This window comes from Setaria viridis, chromosome 9, assembly GCF_005286985.2.
Source record: "Setaria viridis chromosome 9, Setaria_viridis_v4.0, whole genome shotgun sequence".
NCBI lineage: Eukaryota > Viridiplantae > Streptophyta > Magnoliopsida > Poales > Poaceae > Setaria > Setaria viridis.
Genome location: NC_048271.2, coordinates 10243595 through 10264468, shown reverse-complemented (window position 1 = coordinate 10264468; position 20874 = coordinate 10243595). Strand labels below are relative to the sequence as shown.

Here is a 20874-nt window from a genome sequence, read left to right as displayed (position 1 = left end):
TGTGTTGGAGCCTCAGGTGAACTAGTGTGGGATGAAGAAAATGTAGGATGGGGATAGTTGAATCATGAACCAACATTTTTTGGACAAAGTTGAGCCAACATTTTTGAAAACTTCTTCTCCGGAGCCGACGAGCGACGCCGGGCGCCCGCGCCGTGGCGAGGCCAGGCTGCAGGGGGAGGCGCGCGGGGGCACACCAGTGTCGCCCGACGTCGTAGCGGGGTCGGGTTTCACAGCGGCGCTGGAGTGACGGCGTACGAGGGAGGCGCGTCGGCGTCGGTGCAACGCCGCGACGAAGCCAGGCTGCAGGGGCGGCGGCGCACGGGGCGCGCGTGCGGGGGCGGCGGCGGGAGCGTGCGATAACGACGCTGCGGGGGCGGCGGCAGTGGGGGGTGGGGGCTACGGCCGACGGGGGGAGGGGGTGGAGGAGGCAAGGGTGGCGGTGGGAGTGGAGGAGGCAGGGCGGCAGGGGAGGTAGGGGTGGCGGCGGGGGTGTAGAGGAGGCAGGGGTAGGGTGATGTGTGTTAGGGTTGTAGGGATCTATTGGTGTGAGTTGTTTTGCACGAATCTTAAACACGTGAGGGAGAAAAAATCTTCCAGAAGATAGAAGATAGAAGATGGAGAGGATTTCCGAAAATCTTGCTGCTCTGGATAAATGAGTTGAAAATGGCACTGTTGGATACAGCAAGCCCAAACGAGTTTATCGGCCCAAGACAGCATTTAATAGGGCAATGACACTTAGCAGAACCCATGTAGCAAGTTCATAACAAGTCTCCCGTTTTAACTGTATCGGTACGTCACGCGTGTAAATAGCGGGAAATCTATATAGCTTCCGGAAGTTTTTTCTTCCCCAACTTTTACTATTTGAGATTTCGTGCACACAATAATATTTGTTGGATGCATCTCTCCCACCCCACAACCCTAACCAGCGCACGAGCCACCCCGTCTCGCACGAGCCACCCCGTCTCACTGCCGGTCCGGCGCACGTGAGCCCCCATGCTAGCCTAGCTCCTCGACGGCTTCGAGCGTCGCCGTCAGCCCCGTGAGCGCAGCCATGTGTCGCCGACCGCATGCACCGCCACCAGCCGCAGGTTGCCAGCCTGCGGCTTGTGCCGCTCCCCAGGCTCACCGGCCGCGTGGATGGCTCTGCTCGAGGTTGAAGAGGAAACGGAAAAAAAGAGAAATGTTGATTCTTATTTCAAAAATTGTTGAATCCAGTTTATCCAAACATGGATATAGACAGTGAAAAATATTGAATGTTATATTTTCTTATAAAATGTTGAATATAGTATATTTAGATGTTGATCCAACTTTTGGAAAATGTTGAATTTGATTTGTTGAAATGTTGGATCTGATTTATTAAAATATTAATGTGAATTTTTAATTGAGCTTAATGGGCTTTATAGTTAGCTGCCTTAACCAGCTTCCAGTAGCTGTATAGGAGGCCCCTGTAAATCGTGTCTCATTTTTACCGTCCCCATGCCCACTTCGTCGTACTGGCCCGCTTCGTCATCCTCTATTTCTTGTGCCGTCCAAGCCTGCTCTTATCATGGGCCGTTTCTCCTGGTCTCGTATTGGGCTTTATCTTCCGTGCGCAGCCCACATAGGGCAGCGCCAGCAAACGAAAGCAGGCTTTCGCATCGTCCGTGTCCCGCAACGGAATCATCGACGCACGACGAGTCAGCGTGCATCCCACCAGCTCCTCGCCATGGCCCAATCATCGGCGACGGGCGACGGCTTGTCGTCCTTGCCCACGGATGAAATCCCCTCCGCCTGGTTTGTCTCGCCGTCCGCCAGCTCACCCTCGCCTCCCGCGCGGCCACGCTATAGCTGGCCTTCTTCGAGCCGGCGATCCAGCTCGACCCCGCGGCCCTCGTCCTCCAGCAGCCGCGAACGAGGCAGACAGGTGGCGGCAGCTCGCTCCGTGAAATGGGTGCACCCACACCCCACTAACAGGGAAAGAGTCTTCAGTACTGGTTAGAAACCCTCATTTGGTACCGATTTCGTAATCGATATTGTTAGCTCGGTACTAAGGGGACCATTTAGTACCGATTGAAATAACCGGTACTAAAGGGGTATTAAAAAAATAAAAAGAAAGAAATCTCCGCTCACCCGCCCACACCCCCTGCCGCCGCCCTCCCCCCGATCCCGCATCCCGCCGTCACCGCCACCCCTGCATCCCGCCACCGCCGCCGGCCCGCATCCTGCCACCACCGCCACCCTCCCGCTCACCGTTCTGCCACCTCTCGTCGCCCTCCCGCCTCCTGTCGCCCCCGCCCACCTGCCCTCCCGCCGCCACCTCACCTTGCCCCGCCGCTGCTCCTCACTGCCGGTGAGGGACAAGTGGAGGGGGGAGGGGAGGGGAGGCAGAGGAGGTGCCGCTGGTGGCACAGGAGAGGAAGGGGGCCGACGCTGCGCTGAGAGAGAGAGCGGTGCCGAGAGAGAGAGAGAGAGGAGAGGAAGGAGAGTTGCGCTGAAAGGAACTGCTGAGAGAGAGGAGAGAGAGATATAGGAAGATAGGATGGGATCGGGTACCCGGGGATGACCGACGGATGGCTTTAGTACCTGGTGGTGCCCCCAACCGGTACTAAAGGGGGTTACGGGGGCTCCTCAGGGACTATCCATTAGGCCCGGTATTAATGCTAACATTAGTACCGAGCCAAAATGCAACCGGTACTGAGCCTCGGGACGAATGCTCAGTTTCCTACTAGTACCCCAAAGCTGTCGCTGTAATGGAGGAGGCAGCGGATTCGTCGAGGATCTGAAGCGCCACTGCCCTGGAGTGTCATGCTCGGAGGCGCCTTGCAAGCGTGAACGCGTATTTGAGTCTAGTGTTCGGCTATTTACGTTTTCAAACTCAGTGTAGCTCTATTAGTGGGCCCAAGGCCAAGAGAGGGGTACGGCATATAGCCGAGGGATGTTGTAAGAATTAAACATGCTATGTCTGAATCTTATTCTGAAATTAAACATGCTATGCTTGCTGTCATTTGGCTCACGCCGACGAGTAGATCTCCTCCCGACCACAAGTGGTTACAGTGGTATCAGATTCACCAATCCTCGGCGGTAGGTTCGCAGCGGCGGCGGTGGCGATGGGATTATCCGGGTTGGCGGAGCAGGCGGCGGCGACAGGATTCTCTGGATTGGCGGTGCAGGCGGAGGTGTGTGGTGGTGCAAGAGGCGGTAAACACGGGCACGAGGCTTTCACCACGGCACATCACATCGATTGCCGCAGTGATTCTTGGTGAGTCTGCATATTCCGTCGACCTTGAGTTAGCAAACGAAGTGGGTTGGGTTAGCTCGATCCTTGTGGCAATATGCTGCTAGGAACGAATCTTGTGATTCCCCTTCACGCTGATTTAGTTTGCGGCTGATTCACCACGGCACCCCCAAATCCTTCTGTCCAGACGCAATTCATCCTGGAGGCTATGGCATCCTCTGATGCAAAGGAAGCTGAGCGTTCGGCGTCATACGATGTGAGGGACACTGAGCGATGGGCATCCTCTAACGTGAAGGACACTGAGCGTTGGGACCAAGTGTTTGAGAGCATTGACCTGTTGTTTGCCAAGATGGGGGAGATGAGGAATGGTCAGCAGCGTATGGCGACACAAATTGATATAAGCACTCAAGTTCTGGAACAAGTTTTGCTAAGCAAATGGAAGTTACCAGTCAGGCAGTAGCTCAATTGACTTTGGATCACCAACAGCGACCATCGTCTCATCATGCTCGCCGTCCAGCCCAAGTACCAGGTCCCAACCATGCTTCAGGATCAGGTGATATTTCTGGCATCCATTCTTATCATGGTCTGCATCACTTTCAGGAGCATTCTGGCTCAAGGGGCTATTCTGTTCCCAAGATGAATTTTTCTAAATTTACTGGTGCTAATCCTCGAATATGGTTAGATGAATGCAATGATTATTTTCACTTGTGTAACATTCCTGACCGTATGAGGACTACTTTTGCAGCCATGAATATGGATGATCAAGCAGCTAAGTGGTTACAAGTCTACAAGAGGCAACATGGACTGACTAGTTGGGAGGAATTCTCTACAGCTGTGGAGAATCAGTTTGGTTATTATGATTACAGAGATGCAATGGGTGATTTAGTGGTATTGGAACAAACTTCTACTTTGGAAGACTACATATTAGCATTTCAAGAGTTGAGGTACACTGCATCTATGCATAATGCTGGTTTGGGAGAATTGTATTTTACTACTCAGTTTATCAGATGTCTTAAACCTGAATTAAGACATGGTGTTCAATGTCAAGTGCCTGAATTAGTGAAGAAAGCTATATTGTTGGCTAAAGTCCAACAGCAGGTCTTGGACAACAACAAGTTTACCAAGTCCAGACTATTTGGAAGTAACAAAGCAAACCCTCCACCAGTTAAAAATGATCCAAAAGTAGTTGTTTCCTTAAGTACTTTGTGGAATGAGAGGCAGTTGAGGAATTTCAGAAAAGCCAATGGCCTGTGCATTTACTGTGGGGATAAATTTGACAGTGCGCATGCTACATCATGTAATTTACGGCCACAAAATCAAGTCCATGCTCTTGCCTTGAATGATTTGGATCAACCTTTATCTGAGGAAGTGCTCACTCAATTAGCTGTGGAGGTTAGTTTGACTGCAGAGTTTGAACATCTGTCATTAAATGCTATATCTGGTACAACTCATGGTGATGTGTTGTAGCTTAGAGCTATGGTGGGTAATAAAGTGATGTTGATATTGCTAGATAGTGGCAGTTCTCACAGCTTTCTTAACTCATTCTTTTTATCTAAAGTGGACATTACACCAGTTCCTACGACTCCCAAGAGGGTCAAAGTGGCCAATGGTCAAATTTTGATTACTGACAGGACAGTTCCTCAGTTGGAATGGTGGTGTCAAGGGTATAATATATCTACTGATATGCAAGTGCTGGATTTGGGTGCCTATGATGCCATTTTGGGATATGATTGGCTGAAACTTCATAGTCCAATGAATTGTTATTGGGCAAACAAGACTATTGAATTCACTGATAAAGGGCTATCCATCAAACTTCAAGGAGTTAAAGATCCACCTAAGACATTATCTGCCTTATCTGCTGAGAGCTTTGTTAAATGGCATAAAGGTAATGATATTTGGGTTTTAGCAGTGGTTAACCAAGTAGATTCTTCTATTTCTGCTCCTGCACTTGAGATTGCAAAGTTGATTGAAGAATATGATGTTTTCTCTAAACCACAAACATTACCACCCACTAGAGTTTATGATCATACTATTCCTCTTCTACCAAAGACAACTTCTGTCAATTTTAGACCATATAGATACTCTCCTTTTCATAAGAATAAAATTGAAAGAAAAGTCCAAGAGCTTTTATCTGCTAGTCTCATTTCTCAAAGCACCAGTCGTTTTGCATCACCCGTGTTGTAGTGTAAAAGAAAGACGGCAGTTGGAGATTTTGCATAGATTATAAAAAGTTGAATGAGTTAATTATTAAGAATAGATTTTCTCTACCAATCATTGAAGAAATTCTAGAGGAACTTACTGGTACTAAATTTTTCACAAAGTTGGACATGACAGCTTGCTACCATCAAATCAAAATGTCCCCACCTGATGAGTACAAAACTGCTTTTAAAACACATCATGGTCATTTTCAATCCAGAGTGATGCCATTTGGGCTCACTAATGCCCCAGCTACTTTCCAATGTGTGATGAATGAGGTACTCTAGCCATTCCTTAGGAAATTTGTGATGGTCTTTTTGGATGACATCCTTATTTACAGTCCTTCTTGGGAATCTCATTTGACTCACATGAGACAAGTGTTGGATCAACTGAGGGTGCATCAGTTTTATCTGAAGAGCAGTAAATGTTCATTTGCTCCTCCACAAATAGAATACTTAGGTCATATCATCTCTCAAGAAGGTGTTGCCACTGATGCCTCTAAAACTGCAGCAATGGTTCAATGGCCAACTGTGGCGGATCCACTTCGGATTAGCTTGATTAAACATGGTTAAGTCGCCTAACATGCGACACTCATGCCTTAGCCAAGTTAACACGAAGTGCCGTCGGATTTCATCCGATTTAACCACTTTGAACAGGATCGAGTTAGCAAACTCACACGAAGGTGAGTGGTTCCAGAGAATACAGCAAGTTCACTTAAGTTAAGCAATTTAACCATTTTAGTTCAACAACAAACAACATCAGAGTTTTTACAAGGTTCAAACGAAACAGACAGAAGGCAAAAACGATCGGAAGCTACTTCGTCGGGGTCGGACGTCCTTGGTGAGGCCTGCCAAGACATCAATGATCTCTTTCCTCACCGTCCGAGGAGGGATCCCACTCGACCGTCCAACCTGGAGGGAGTTGGGGCGGCCAAGGGCCAACAGAGGAGGACTCGGGAGCAGCGACTTCACCTGAAAAGAAAGGCCACAACAAGGTTGAGCTACTAAGCTCAATAAGACTTAACCGACCGGGGGTAACTACTCCACCACTTCTAGACATGCAAGGCTCTTTGGCTGAGGGGTTTGTTTGCCAAAAGCACTATGTAGAACCCTATTTTCAAGTTTTAGCTCAGGTTCTAAGTTCATGATCCGGTCTAAGTTAGCAACCTACTCTAAGCAAACATAGAACCAACCAAAAGGTATATACAGAACATCATCAAGACCATGTCATCATCATATTTCTTTCTTACTCAGGGTAGCATAGCAATCAAGCAGTCTCAAACTGTGAGAGGCAGACAAATCGATTCGAGTTCTTTAACCATGCATGGTGAAACTAACCTCACGACATCCGCGCACCACCGAGGGTCGCTTCCTGTGTCAGCCTTCCCCATCAATTCCCTAATCCGTGTCGGGCCTATTTCCTTTGGTGCAAGGTTTCACAGGCCCGACCTCTGCCGTTCTGTGACCACACTTGCCACCACGTGCGACAGCTAGTAGGAGAAACTCCGATCCAAAGACAATGGGGCGACCGCTCACGTCTAGGTTCAATCCGGTACTTGGCTTCCTCATCCCATAATAAGTATGAGGTTAGTACTTTCAAACACTTGATCACGAACACCACCACTGTCGGGCCTTAGCAAGTTTCATAGACAGACGGGGCGATCCACCGACCACCAAAGAGTTACCCAAAACCCTGCCCCGTCCATCATCCTTACAGTTGTAACAGAAGAGAACTCAACCAACTCCTATAAACTCGCGAGTGATAGGAAATCACTCGGCTTTTACCGCTTCCTATTTAAGCAAAGCATCTACTCGGTCCAACAGCTAGTGTTCAGATCAAGGGATCTAAGTTATACATCTAGGGTTGCAAACAACTCCTATACGTAAATGCACAAACAAGATGCAGAAAGCATGCGCAAGTTTGGAAAACATAGGGGTTTCATGCATCCGGGGCTTGCCTTCGAGCAAAGAGGAAGGGAACTGCTCGACTCCTGGGGCAGCTTCGGCTTCTGGGGGCAGGAGCTCAGCTACACCGTCGTCTTCTGGCGCCGGGTGCAGCTCGTAGTAGCCGTCGGCGAGATGCAGCTCTACACGAATGCAATGCAAGAGTTAGCATAGATGGTTATTTCAACAGCAACACTTGCAAGTATGAGCCCAGAAACTTGCGACAAGTTACAGGAGGGTGGGGAGGTTCAATGGAGTTGGTGGAGATCAAGAGGTAAGGGTCGGAGGAAGGGAACTTATGATCTGACCCTTAACCTAGAGGATTTGGTGTGCTAGGGGTCCTCAGACTCAATGCTGAAAGGTCTCCAAGTTTTACATCTACACCCTCGGTTCAAAGATAAAGATACAGCCGAGCCCTCGGACGAGGCGGAGAAGGGTCGGCGAACAGACAAGGTCGGGCGAGACGGAACCAGGGTCGAGCGGACAGAAGGGGTCGGACGAGGCGGAAAAAGGGTCGGACGAACAAAAAGGGGTCGGACGAGACGGACAAGGGTCGGCAGCTTACCTTCGTCTTACAAGGAAAGCTTGGGGTCGGGAAGAGCAGGTTCGGCGGAGGAACTGGAACACTAAGACTTGCAGCGGAGATGTCCGGCGGTGCTCCTTGTGGATCACAAGTAAGCTCTTACGCAGCACGGAGGAGCAAGCAGCTGGGTGGATTGGGGAAGCGGTGTGGAGCGGAGAGGAGAGTTCCTTAGGGACTTAGTGCGGTGGCGCTGTGAGCTCGAACAGGGAGCAAGAGAGATGGCAGCTAGGGCAAAGGGGAAACTCCGGCGGGGCTTGCGCATTCCCTTTTATAGCGGCGCGGGAGTGAGAAAGGGAGCGGCGCGAAGGCCAAGGGAAGAAGCAATGTAGTGCTCTGCCCGGGTGGCGATTGAGCGACGAGGGCGGTGGAGCAGGACTTCGGGGATGACGCCGGCGGTCATTGGGCACGGACGTCAGGGCGGCGCAGGTGCGGGTTTGCCGGTGGTTGAGATTTGGCGGAGGCGGGCGTCGTCGTGCGGTGGATCTGATGGAAGTGACCGGGAAAACGGTGCTAGGAACGAGGGCGCACAGGTGAGAAGACAGGCGGGCTGCTGCTGCGCGGGCGAGCGCGAAGCACCACTCTGTCGGGGCGGCTTCTGACAGGGCGGGAAAGGAGCTGTCGCTGCCGCGGTCTGGGTTGGCGGGGGAGGAATCGTCGTGTAGCGAAGACCGGGCGGCGCGACTGTGGCGAGGTGACGGAAAAGACGGGCGGCATCGGCTCTGCGGCCGGGATCTGGCGATGCGATGATGGGCGCGGGCGGCGAGGTGCTATAGAAAGGGTTGCAGAGGGGCTTCCGCTGCGATTGGGGAAGGGGGCGCGAGAATCCATCCGGTCGCGGGCCAAAGACGAGGCGGAGCGGCGGACGTCGGAGGAGTTGAGCCACGCGGCGGGGAAACTCTGAAGCGGGCATGCATCTCGAGTGCGCCTATCGCGGGAGATCTGGGGGAAAAGATCTCATGGGTCCACCGGTCAGTCTCGGTGGTCCACTGCTTGAACTGGAGGGCGATGCTGCGGAATGGCTTAGGAAGATCCGACGGTGGGTTGGGGGTCGGCGGGGTCGGAACTGGAGGCCAGCGGAGAGGGGTCGGGACCGGACTGGAGGTTGAGTACTTAAACTCGGGAAGGTTGAGATAGGGATCAGGGGCTCGGATTAAGATGAACTCGAGAGATTTGGGGTCGGTCGTCACACCAACACCAACAACTGTAACTAAATTGAGAGGATTTCTGGAACTTACTAGCTATTATAGAAGGTTTGTGAAAGGATATGGTGTGATAGCTAAGCCACTGACATAATTATTGAAGAAAAAACAGTTCCAATGGTCCTCTGAAGCAGACAAGGCATTCTTAGCACTGAAGCAAGCCATGACAAATACTCCCATGCTCACACTGCCAGATTTCAATGAACGTTCATAGTGGAAACTGATGCTTGTGCAAGTGGAGTGGGAGCAGTCCTCATGCAACATGGCTTTCTTAAGTAAGGCCTTAGGACCATCACACCAATATCTGTCCATTTATGAGAAGGAATTTCTAGCACTGATCATGGCTATTTAAAAATGGAGACCTTATCTACAGTACCGTGAGTTCATTATTGACAGAACATGACTTACAGTCAGAATTGCAATGCAAAGCTAGGACTAGGCTGATAGGTCTCAAATTCAAGGTGGTGTACAAGAAGGGCAAGGAGAATGTGGTTGTTGATGCCCTATCCAGATTGGCACATTTGATGGCTATTCAAAAAGTGTCTAGTTATACTCCCACCTGGCTGCAAGAGGTGCTTAACTCATATCATACTAATGAGATTTCTCAGAAGTTGTTACAGTCTTTGACAATCACATCTCCCAATGAACAAGGTTACTCATTGGACAATGGTCTGATCAAGTATAAGATCACATTTGGTTGGGTAACAATTCTGCCTTAAGAACCAAAATCATTGCAGCTTTACATTCTAGTCTTATTGGTGGCCATTCAGAAGTTCAAGCTACTTACTATAGAGTCAAGAAGTTATTTCTCTAGAAGGGATTGAAAAGTGATGTAGAAGACTTTATTAAACAATGTGGCATCTATCAACAGTCCAAGCATGAGCATACTGCTCCAGCTGGTTTGCTACAACCTTTACTTATTCCAGCAGGAGGATGGCAAGACATTTCATTGGATTTCATTGAGGGACTGCCTATCTCAGGAGGTGCTAATATCATCTTGGTGGTAGTGGATAGATTCACTAAATATGCTCATTTTTTACCTCTGAAACATCCCTTCACTGCTCATCAGGTGGCAGATCTTCTTTTCGACTCAGTGATCAAGTTGCATCGGGCACCAAAGTCCATGGTCTCTAACAAAGATAAATATTCATGAGCAAGTTATGGCAGGACCTCTTCACCAAGTTGGGTACCAAATTGCTTCACAATACCGCATATCACCACCAAACTGACATCCAGACAAAACGGGTGAACCAATGCCTAGAAATGTATTTGAGGTGTGCAATGCATCAATCACCCCAATAATGGAAACAATGGGTGTCTTTAGCTGAATTGTGGTACAACTCTTCCTTTCACTCTTCTCTGGGCCGCTCTCCGTTTAAAGAATTATGTGGCTATGATCTAGATGTGGGAATTCTACCAACACCTAGTTCCTCTACAGAGACAGAGTATGAAGTGGTAGATATGATAAAAGACAGGGCTGCACATGTTGAGATGCTTAAGGAACAACTAGCAGTAGCTCAGAACAGGATGAAACTTACGGCTGATCGTCATCGTACTATTGTGTTTTTCAAGTTGGGGAACAAATTCTTTTGAAGTTGCAACCATATGCTCAACACTCGGTAGTCAATCGCCCATTTCCCAAGTTGGCTTTCAAATTCTTTGGACCATATGCTGTGTTAGAGCGTATTGGGCTGGCCGCTTATAAACTAGATCTTCCTACTGACAGTAAAATTTGTAATGTGTTTCATGTTTCACAGCTGAAGCCCTTCATTCCAGATCACTTTCCGATGTTCCATGACATCTCCAAACTGATGGATTTGTCTTCCTCAATTACTGAACCTGAAGTGATCCTCAACCAGTGCCTGGTGAAAAAGAAGAACACAACAATTCCTCAAGTGTTGATCAAGTGGACCCACTTTCCAGCGGCAACAACAACCTGGGAGGACTACTACGTCGTCAAGCAAAAGTTTCCTCTAACCATTGCTTGGGGACAAGCAACATCTGAAGGGGGAAAATGTCATGCCCAGAGGCGCCTTGCAAAGGTGAACGCGTATTTGACTCTAGTGTTCGGCTGTTTACGTTTTGAAACTCACGTAGCTCTGTTAATGGGCCTAAGGCCAAGAGAGGGGTGCGTAAGAATTAAATGTGCTATATCTGAATCTTATTCTGAAATTCAGAAGGTAGGGGCTCATCGCCCCTCTTCTACTGCTGAGATCGTTCTATGCTTGCTGTGATTTGGCTCACGCCGGCGAGTAGATCTCCTCCCGGCAGGATGCCGCCGTCCCCTTCGCCCTCCACCTCCATGCCCATCAGGCCGGCGGAGCCTGCAGCCGCGGTGCGTCTCCAAAAGCCCAATTTGGGACGTTTCCCTTGCTCTCCACCTCATCCTGTGCTAAGGTGACGAAGCCCACGGCAGCGGCGCCACCCAAGGCCTTCTCCAATCCTCCGTCCACCTGCTCCAAACCCTAACCCCACGCCCCTGCGCCTGCCTCTTCTCCCGTCCGCAGCATCCCCACCCTCACGTCCTTGCCAACAGGATTCGATCGATGCACGTTGGCATGACGCCGCATTACCAGAGATAGGATTGCTGCTATGCTCATCCGTTTATGTGCCTGAGACCAGTTGCGCGCCGCACAGAGGCATGAACATGGATGTGCACCATGGATAGCGACCTTGAGGTCTTCTCTGAGGTCGACATGGACACCACTTCCATCCTCCCAAGATTTTGGCTCCTTTATCTTTCTGTATTGCATCAGGAATTCCTAACTCCGTAGCGCTAGGTATGTCTTCAACATCTTCTCTCGCTTCCTCTGATGTTGCAGGACAATGAAGTGAATGAAAATTGTATGTTAAACTCTGTAAAGTGGAAATCAATGTACCATTCAATGATTTTTATTATGCTTCCTCACGTGCTTCATCCAGATTTGTTTAGCTCAATCTGAATAGATCCTGCTCTGTACTGGTTAGTGATATGCCTAGCTGTATGGAATCAGGCGTCTTGTTCCAATTATGTCACGTTTGACTATCTGAGTGTTCAGTGAGGATAGGATCTTCTATTTTTTTATGCAAGTCATTAATGAAAACAGCTAGTGATTTAATATGATAGATTATTAGCTTATTTGTCTATTTATCAGTATGTCAGTTGTCAGGTTAGCTCTGCTTTCTATTTGCATGTACCCAGTTGCATTTCAGTAGTCAAGTTCAGTTATATATTGTCATTTGTTCCTTTTTTCAGCTTCACACACAAAATTGGTATGAAATAAGCTCAGAATGGCTCTTTTTATTCTTACTATTGCTTATGTCCTGTATCCCTGCAATACAAGAACTATCTCTATGGACTTGCAATTTCCAAACCGGTAAATCGTGTTTATTTTTTCAACTTTCATACAAAATTGGTATGAAGTAGCACAGTGCTGCTTTTTATTCTTACTATTGTTTTATGCCTTGTGCTCCTGCACCAAAAGAACTCTCTATGAACTTGCAATTTCTAAACTAGGTTAAACCATAATAGGCATAGGAGACAAAACTATGATGTACATTCAGATACATAACAACTAAAAAGGCTGAACCCTTGGTTTGATGTTTTAGTCCCATGTTTTGGTACAGGTCTTTTCATGCCTTAGGCCATGCATCAAGCATTTGCCATGAAAACAAACTTTTTCCCATGTTTGGAAATTCACCTTAGGTCATATTTATGACCAAATGATACATATTATTTATGACAAGGAAGCAGCACCAGACAATTGCATGGCATTGATTTTGATGACATATGTGAACCCTACTACTCTAGTGAAACCAGTCATTCTTGACAACCCCAATGCCTTCAATCAATTGAGATGTGTGTGTATGTGCAATTTGTAATCTGTCCTACTATGCTATCCTATAGGCTTAACTTCATGACACATACATCGTCTGATATATCAACTGATTTCAAAATTGCATATGGTCGTAGCACATGGTGTTCTGGGAGTGATCTGAATCAGCTATGGAGGTCATCCAACAGAGAAGATATTTTCTGAGTTAATTGATTTCTTTGTATAGTTTACACAAGAGATTATGGACAGTTATAAATGTTCTACCCGTGAAGTACGATTAGGTAGTAACTTATTGGATTACTTTCAGGAGAGTTTTTCCTATGTTAAATTAATGCTATTGTACACACTGTGTGAAATATTGAGTTTTTCCATGTGAAAATTTTATTAATATAGATTATTACAGCCTTTAGTGATCAGCTCATTTCAAGTATGTTTCAGATTTGTTACAATGCATATTTTGATATCACCATCTATATTCCTGCTTACGACGATATTTTGTTGTTTCTTCATGTCACCTTGTAGTGTTAGTGTTCAGTAATGTCAAGGATGATGCAGCACGCTGATCGTTCCAACATGAGATACTTATGTCATCAGGATGCACTATGGTCTTTGTTTCATTGAAAAACAATGTTTGATCCTTGGCTCTATCCCTTTACTATCCATTTGTACATGCCATTGTGAATTTCCAAGTTTTTGGCGATGTCGTCAGTCTTCGCTTTAATGAATAAAATCCCCAGGTTCGATGTATTCAGCTATAGCTTGGATAGGAGTTCCGTTTTCTGTATGAGATCCGTCACTATTTTTGTAGCCAATACACTATCTGTCCTTTGCTTCATTGTCTCACTCACTGTTCACTAAATTCATGTCACAGAGGTTATAATTTGTATGGATGTACATACTTCCCAGAACACACACAAATATGAAACAATTATTTCTATGTGTTCTGGGATAAAATTAAGTATTAGATTACACGTGATCCCAAACTTAATTACGCGGCAAGTTTGCACCATGATGCTGACTCTCCCTTATGCGCGCGGCTCTTTCCAATTGTTCAGAAGAGCAGCTCAAGAAGAAGAGGAGGAGCTCATCAACATCCGAAGCTGCACTATTGCTGCATTCAGTCCTCGGGCCTCAGAAAATCAAAACATCAATCAAAGGCCACAAAATTTTCTCCCATGAAAGCAATTCTAACGACAGGCCATGTTGAATCGGTTATTATTTTATTTTCAAGCTACTTCTAGCGGTCGCTAAGCTGGGCTTGTTTGGATATAAGTGTTATGGAGTAGAACGAAGGGGATTGAGTCAAAAATGAACTAATTTTCTCTCCAATCTCTTCCATTCCACTCCAATCCACTGTTATCCAAACAAATCTTTTAGCCGTTTTATAAAACGCTTGTTTTTCACCCTTCCCAGCATGTTTTCTCCCTGATTTTATAAGACACCCCCACCCCCACTATGAAATAGGGGCAAAATCACCTTTATTTTATGGACGGACAATCATATCGGTCATGTATGACATGTGGGCCTGAGTATTCCGTCGAACATGTAACACTGCATGACCCCACCCTTTGTGGCTCGCGTTAATTCCTTTCTTGCCACTGAAAAGTTTTTTCCTTACTAATATGACACCAACTTCTAACTTTCATTCTGTATTTGATATTTTCGTCACTTGTGTTAGGTAAGTCAAGTGAAACGGTCTCCAAATCACCTCCAAAAATCATTAAACTTTTTGTAGTGATACAACAAATGAATATGAACCCATATTTATTAAAAGGATGCATATACCTTTACTGTTTTAAAATTAAAATTCACCAACTTAGGCTACCTTTATAAATTATCTTAATTTTTATGGCACCAAAACACTTTTAAAAATTGTAAGAAAATAACTAATATTTCTCATATGAACTTATTAAGTTATTTCGAAGCAAAACTTAAATAGAGAATTATGAAGAATTGTAAATTTGAAAAAATTTAAAAGAACCTTGTAATTCTCTATGTAACTTATGATAAAAGATAATTTTAGAAATGATTGCATCTCATTTAAGGAATATTGGTTGTTTTTTTCATAATTTTGGAAAGTCTTTTGGTAGCATAAAATTCAAATATGCTTCAAAAGTAGTTAGATTTGGTGAATTTTAATTTGAAAATGGCAAAGGTAGATGTGCGTTTTTAAGTAAAATGGATTCATCTTCATTTGTTCGATTATAAAAAAAGTTTCATGAATTTTGTAGATGATTTGATGGTTATTTTGCTCAACTTATGTGATAAAAGTGATGAAAATGTAAAAAAATAAAAGATAGGATTCAGTGTCAGACGCAAAATTTTTCAGTGTTAAGAAAAAAATTCATTCTAATGTCAAATAAGGAACTCCTATAGCAAAATCACCTTTATTTGTCAGATTTGACTGACATGTGGGGTTGAGTATTCCATTGTAACACTGCGTGACCCCACCCTTTGTTGCTCGGGTTCGCGTCCTCGTCGGTGACCCCTCCACCGAAAGCCACAAGAATCCATCCGCTTCCTTCCTCCGCTCCGACCTCCGAAGAAACCCACCCCCAAATCGCGCACTCGCCCGCACGAATCTCCGCGCGCCATGGCCTCCTCCCGGAACCCCGACGCCCCTGCGGCGCCGGCGCTGCCCTCGGCGCCCGCTGTGGAGCCGCTTGAGGCTCAAGCCCCAAACCCTAGCATTGTTCCCAGCGACCCCCCGTCGCCAGAGATGGAGGCCACGGCGGAGGCGCTCACGAGGGAGGAGGTCCTCCGCCGGCGCCGCCGTCGCGCGGCCCGGCTTGCGGGCGTGTACCGCCGGCTGTACTGGGCCATGGCCGAGGAGGTGCGCGCGCGGCACCGGCAGTACGTCTGGGACCTTGCCCGGAGCCCGCTCGAGGCCGAGCAGCCGCCGCCGCCTCCCGGAGCCCCCATCCCCGCGGTCGGGGAGCCGCCGCGGCCGGCGCCGGTGCCGAGAAGGAAGAAGTGCGGGTTCACGGGGTGCAAGGTGCGGGCCATGGCGACGACCCGGTTCTGCCACTCCCACATCCTGTCCGATCCCAAACAGGTGCTCTACAAACCCTGCGCCTACATAACCAAGAGGTTCGTCCCTTAACGCTCCCTTCTTCGTTCGACTTTGTACTTGATTTGGAAGAGGCCATGGATCTTGGCGTTGTTGGGGTTCCTTATTCGATACCCTTGCTGGTCTGGATCTAGCCAACTAGTTATCTAGGTTTAGTTTTTCTGAAAGGGGATGACCCCCCTCTGTCACATTTGGGGATTGGATTGCCATGCTTCCTTGGAGAATCATTGAGATTGCTGCCATTTGTGGTGCATTTAGGTCAGTATCTAATTGAAACGGATGCCGTACTGTGTGGATGCTGCTGTTAATTCATGGTGATTCATTGGGCATCGGTTGTTTTGTGAATCTTTTTGGGGAAAGCATTTAAAAAAAAATAATTTGTGCCAAATAGAAGATCTAGGCTCAGGATTGGTGGCTCTGCAATGGATGCTCCTGCGCTCCTCTTATCTGTGCAGTGCAACGGCGGAGCTTGCCAATGAACTGAGAGGGGGCCAGTAAGAGAGAAAATTAGATTTACAAGCCAAAAAAATGAGCAGTCTTTAAGCAAATTTCTGAGTTTAAAGGGGGGCCATGGCCCACCCTGGCCATAGAGAAGCTCCGCCCCTGGTGCAGTTTGCATTGCTGCATGGATAAAGTGGTCTGGTCTAGGTGTTATTTAGTTTTGTTCAAGTTCAGCAGAGCATACTTTTCAGTTCCTGGCTTCCTATTTTATGGATAAACTGATGCTGTATTTCCGAGAATTGTCCTAGTGAACTATAAAGGAACCTTGCTTTGGACAGCAAGCTCCCCTGTGGTTGTCCATCTGCCTGCATAGGTGCTTGAATCTTGGTGTTATTCAAATTTGTTCCAGTTGTGCAGCTTAGAATTAGGCCTAGATCTTTCCTTGTAAGGGTGGTTGATGCTTCATTCATGGAATTGGTTCATGAGACTGCAGTGAGCCTGTTGTTGGCCAGTGAGTTTCCCCTTAATGGAACAGCACATTTTGGAAATGTGGAAACCTTGTCCACCTACACAGCGCCTCCGCTCTAGGTGCCACCTTTCTGCCTAGTCTTCCTATGTAGCTGCCTAATCGTGCTTGGTGCCACCCATCTACCTGTCTGATGCTTTCTAAAACACTACAATACAATTTATGTCCAGGTTAAAAAGTCAGGGAAAACATAACATCAAATGCTTATTCACTAAATGTGGGCCATCATGGTTACACAGAAATTTGTAGCCTGCTGTGCAGCTGGTATCTGTGTTTCAGTTATGTTCGCCTGATGCTTAGGTTTATGTTTACAATAAGTTGATATTCTGTGAAAATTGTGGATTAGAACCACTTTTGTTTTTCATTACCATAATTTCTGGGGTGCGGTCCCTGATAGTTTGGTAGATTATGACTCAATGGGATACCTTTGTCTTAAGATGTAGGGATGTAGACCAAAAGCAGATGATACAATTCTGTGTTAGGTTTTTCTTTTACTGGCCACATAAGATTCTTCTAGTGACCTGCACAAAAAAAAGATTCTTCTAGTGCTTAATCTATCTGGTAGCAGCCTGTCTTGTGTAATGGTAACCTCATACATGCAGCCTGTTCAACTGTAACAAAATACTGGGGTCCTGCTTAATGTTCCAAGTGCAAATATCAATATGATTTTTTTCGTGTGTTGTGATTAATGACATTTGCCACTTCTTTTCTTTCCTTTAGATCATCTGTATTCTTTCTCTGGAGTGAAGTAAAAAAGTCCATTTTATGATTATGTTTCGGTTTGAAGTTCTGAAGAATTAGAAATTTCTGTTGGTAGATATTTTATGATTTAGCCAAGTTGGATCGATCAGTTTCTGCTAACAATGTAGCTACATAAGATTCTCTTATGGCAATGGAACATTAAGGTTCAATGGGATAGGGTTGTTTTTCTCTATATAAGTGAGCTGCTCCATGTTTGCTAATGAAATATTGTTTCCTATGTTTTATTAATTTATTATAACTAGCATAAATGCACGTGCGACACGCACGTGGCTTTAAAAAATCACTAACCACCAATTTAAGATTCCATAGATCGAAATATTCATACCTGTCCATCTGTCCGAGAGTTGCATGCATGATATGGCCATCCATGCGTGGACTCGATTGTGCGACGGGATAGGAGATCAAGATGAACAGACTGAGTCCAACAGAGTAGCAACGGTGATTATACACGGCCCCGTACTTGCACTGCCGTTCGTCTTCCATGGCTGACCAGCAAAAGTAGGTATGGTGAACTTGTGTCATGCTTCCGTGCCTGATCAGCAGCCAATGTTCAATGAGCAGCCGTGATATGCCTGACACGCAACAGGCCGGCATGGACGGCAACGTACACCATGCGCAATCCTCGCACTAGATGACTGCAGGCGTGTGCGCTTATCACGCATCAGCGATCTCTTCTATAGTACAAGGCAACAAATCAACGCTATCCCATTTTGCATGCAATCTTGCTTATTTGTTGCTTGTTTAGTTGAAACACTGATTGAGTCATATTAATATTCTGCTATCACCTGCCAATGATAGCGTATCAATACATGGAAACCGATCAACAAAATACGTGATCGCTGGCCCACATGTATGGGTACACCGGGAGGGTAAGGCCAATGCGCGGTGTCGTTAAAAGCTGGAAAAGAGTGGAAACATGTTAGAAAACATGTTTTTGGGTGTTTCTCCATGCATCTCATCTTCATTTGGACTGCGTAGTGGGTCCAACGTGAGGAGTAAGGGGGAATATATCTGGGTAACAAATGTTTTCAATTGTTTTCGATCCTTATAATATAGATAGATTGAGCTCCGTCTAATAGGTTGGACTACACAACTCAAATAGGATGTGCTTTGGTTAGTTCATTCCAGTTAGGTTTTTGTGGTTGTCTACTTCAATCTGATTTTTCTGTTTGTGAATTTTGACTTACATCAGTGAACCTAGTTAAGATTTGAAACAAGTTTCAATATTTTCTGTTGACATATGGTGTCCATTGAATTTCATTTCATCGAACTGGTTGAACTTTGAGTAAGAAACAGTTGGTTTTGTAATGTTTTGGTTTGTTTACCTTGACTATGTCTCATAGAGTCATAGTTGGATTTGTTTTCCTTGATTGCCACCAGCTCAGTAAAGTTTTGGTATATGTTTCCATTTCTTTTAGATTTCTTTCCATTAACTGATTTTAACTTGAACATGCTAACTCTTGCCCTGTTTTTTTCCAGTGGGGTACAGGGTGGGCTTGTCACCTGTGGCAGGCCAATCATAAAGTCTGCAGCTCCCTCGTTCTGCAATATTCACTTGCAAAGAAGTCAGAAGAGCATTACACAAGCTTATAGGAAGGTTGGCTTTAACCCACCCCTTACAGGCAAGGTCACCCCAAAGTTTAGTGTTTTGGTTGCTGAATGTGTTCGTCAGATCCAAGACAAAAGGAGACAATCACGACAGAAATGCCCTAAAGATGGAAAAGTTGACTGACCCATACATTGATATCCATCCGTGCGAACAAAATTCATGGAAAGTCAGGCATTCTTTTGAGGTATACCCAAAGTATTGGTAAAGTACTCTGCCAGATTGCGGCTGTCACCCTTTGTTGAATGATTTGAATACTTGAAACTTACAGACATACATGAGTTAAAGTTTAAAGTGTCATTGGAAGAACTGTTATCTCAGGAATGGTTCAGTAGCATATTTGAAACGAAAACTTGAAGGAGCAAGCTTGTGGTGATAATCAAGTATCAGCTGCGAGGGCATGCAGTTACAGATTTCTCAGGAGGTCTATCTTTTATGTATTGGGCAGTCTTATATCTTGAGCTTTATGAGTTGCTGAACATGTTTGGTCTGATGATGTGTTGAACCATCATCTGCTTGTTGGTCCTATCATACCCAATACCTGCCTGCGTGAAGGCCTGTAACTGCCAGCATTAAACCTATCTACATGGATTCGTATGAAAAGCATGGTGACTCTTGTGGATGTCACAAATCTTTCTCTGATTTGGATTCCATGTCATGAGTTACACAGATCAGAATTTCAACCTGTGTATTTGGTCATGCAGATTGCTTAGTGGCGGTCTAATTGTTCAGCATGGTGCACTCGGTATAGAAAATGCTCATATTGTGGAGAAAAAAGAATTATTTCTTGCCAATTGGAGATTCAATGCATGTGCTTGGAGTGTACTTTGTTGAGAGATGTATGAATGCGAGATATGTACTTTCACGGACATGAGCTGTACATGGTATCAGATGCTACTTACAAGGAATGTTTCGATTATGACGAACCAAAGGAAGAGCCTAATAAAACATGGATTCATGTGGATACTGCAGAATGCATTTATGTTTATTGGATGTCCGGTGCCTGGCAATGGTATAAAATTTCATGATTTGCACAAATGTTACCCAGAGTGGTTTTATGGATGGAGGCTGCTAGAATCTGGCTACAATGTGTAAGCATTGTAAGCATATATCAGATACCGTGCAGGAACAATGGAACATAGTAGTGCTTGTTGCAGTTTCATGGCTGTAAGATTTCTGTCATACTAGTGATTGGTTACAGTTTCATGACTCTTAAGATCTCAGGTTTGGCAAGGTCTAAGGCAACTAAGAACAAACAAATGAGCACCTTTCCTGATATCTCAGTAGTTTTGCTGTTGTTAGTTGTTAGATATTACCATGTCAACTCTTTTATTGTTTTTCTCATGTTGTAAGATTTGGATTATGTGCTTCATATGATTAGATACATATGTTCTATTTTTGCCGCATCGTTTTCCAGCCACAATATTGGCACATGGTTAGTATACACTCCCTCCATTCCAAATTTCCAAATTGTAGGTCGTTTACTCATTTTGTCTTTTTTTTTATGTTCATAGCTTTT

General features: G+C 45.8%; 1 protein-coding gene across 1 annotated transcript; it reads left to right on the top strand.

Annotated features, from left to right (window-relative positions):
• Positions 1-15433: 15433 nt before the first annotated feature.
• Positions 15434-20761, top strand: LOC117837542 (uncharacterized). Its single transcript, XM_034717212.2, has 2 exons — positions 15434-16040; positions 19229-20761. Exons 1-2 carry the CDS (start codon positions 15544-15546, stop codon positions 19479-19481), a joined length of 750 nt encoding a protein of 249 aa, XP_034573103.1. The 5' UTR covers positions 15434-15543; the 3' UTR covers positions 19482-20761.
• The last annotated feature ends 113 nt before the right edge of the window (positions 20762-20874 follow it).

Excerpts from the sequence above, each read along its gene's own strand:
- LOC117837542 (XM_034717212.2), top strand. The coding sequence starts at position 15,544 with ATGGCCTCCTCCCGGAACCCCGACGCCCCTGCGGCGCCGGCGCTGCCC. Across the intron at positions 16,041-19,228 it reads TGCGCCTACATAACCAAGAG|TGGGGTACAGGGTGGGCTTG; the intron begins GTTCGTCCCTTA and ends GTTTTTTTCCAG.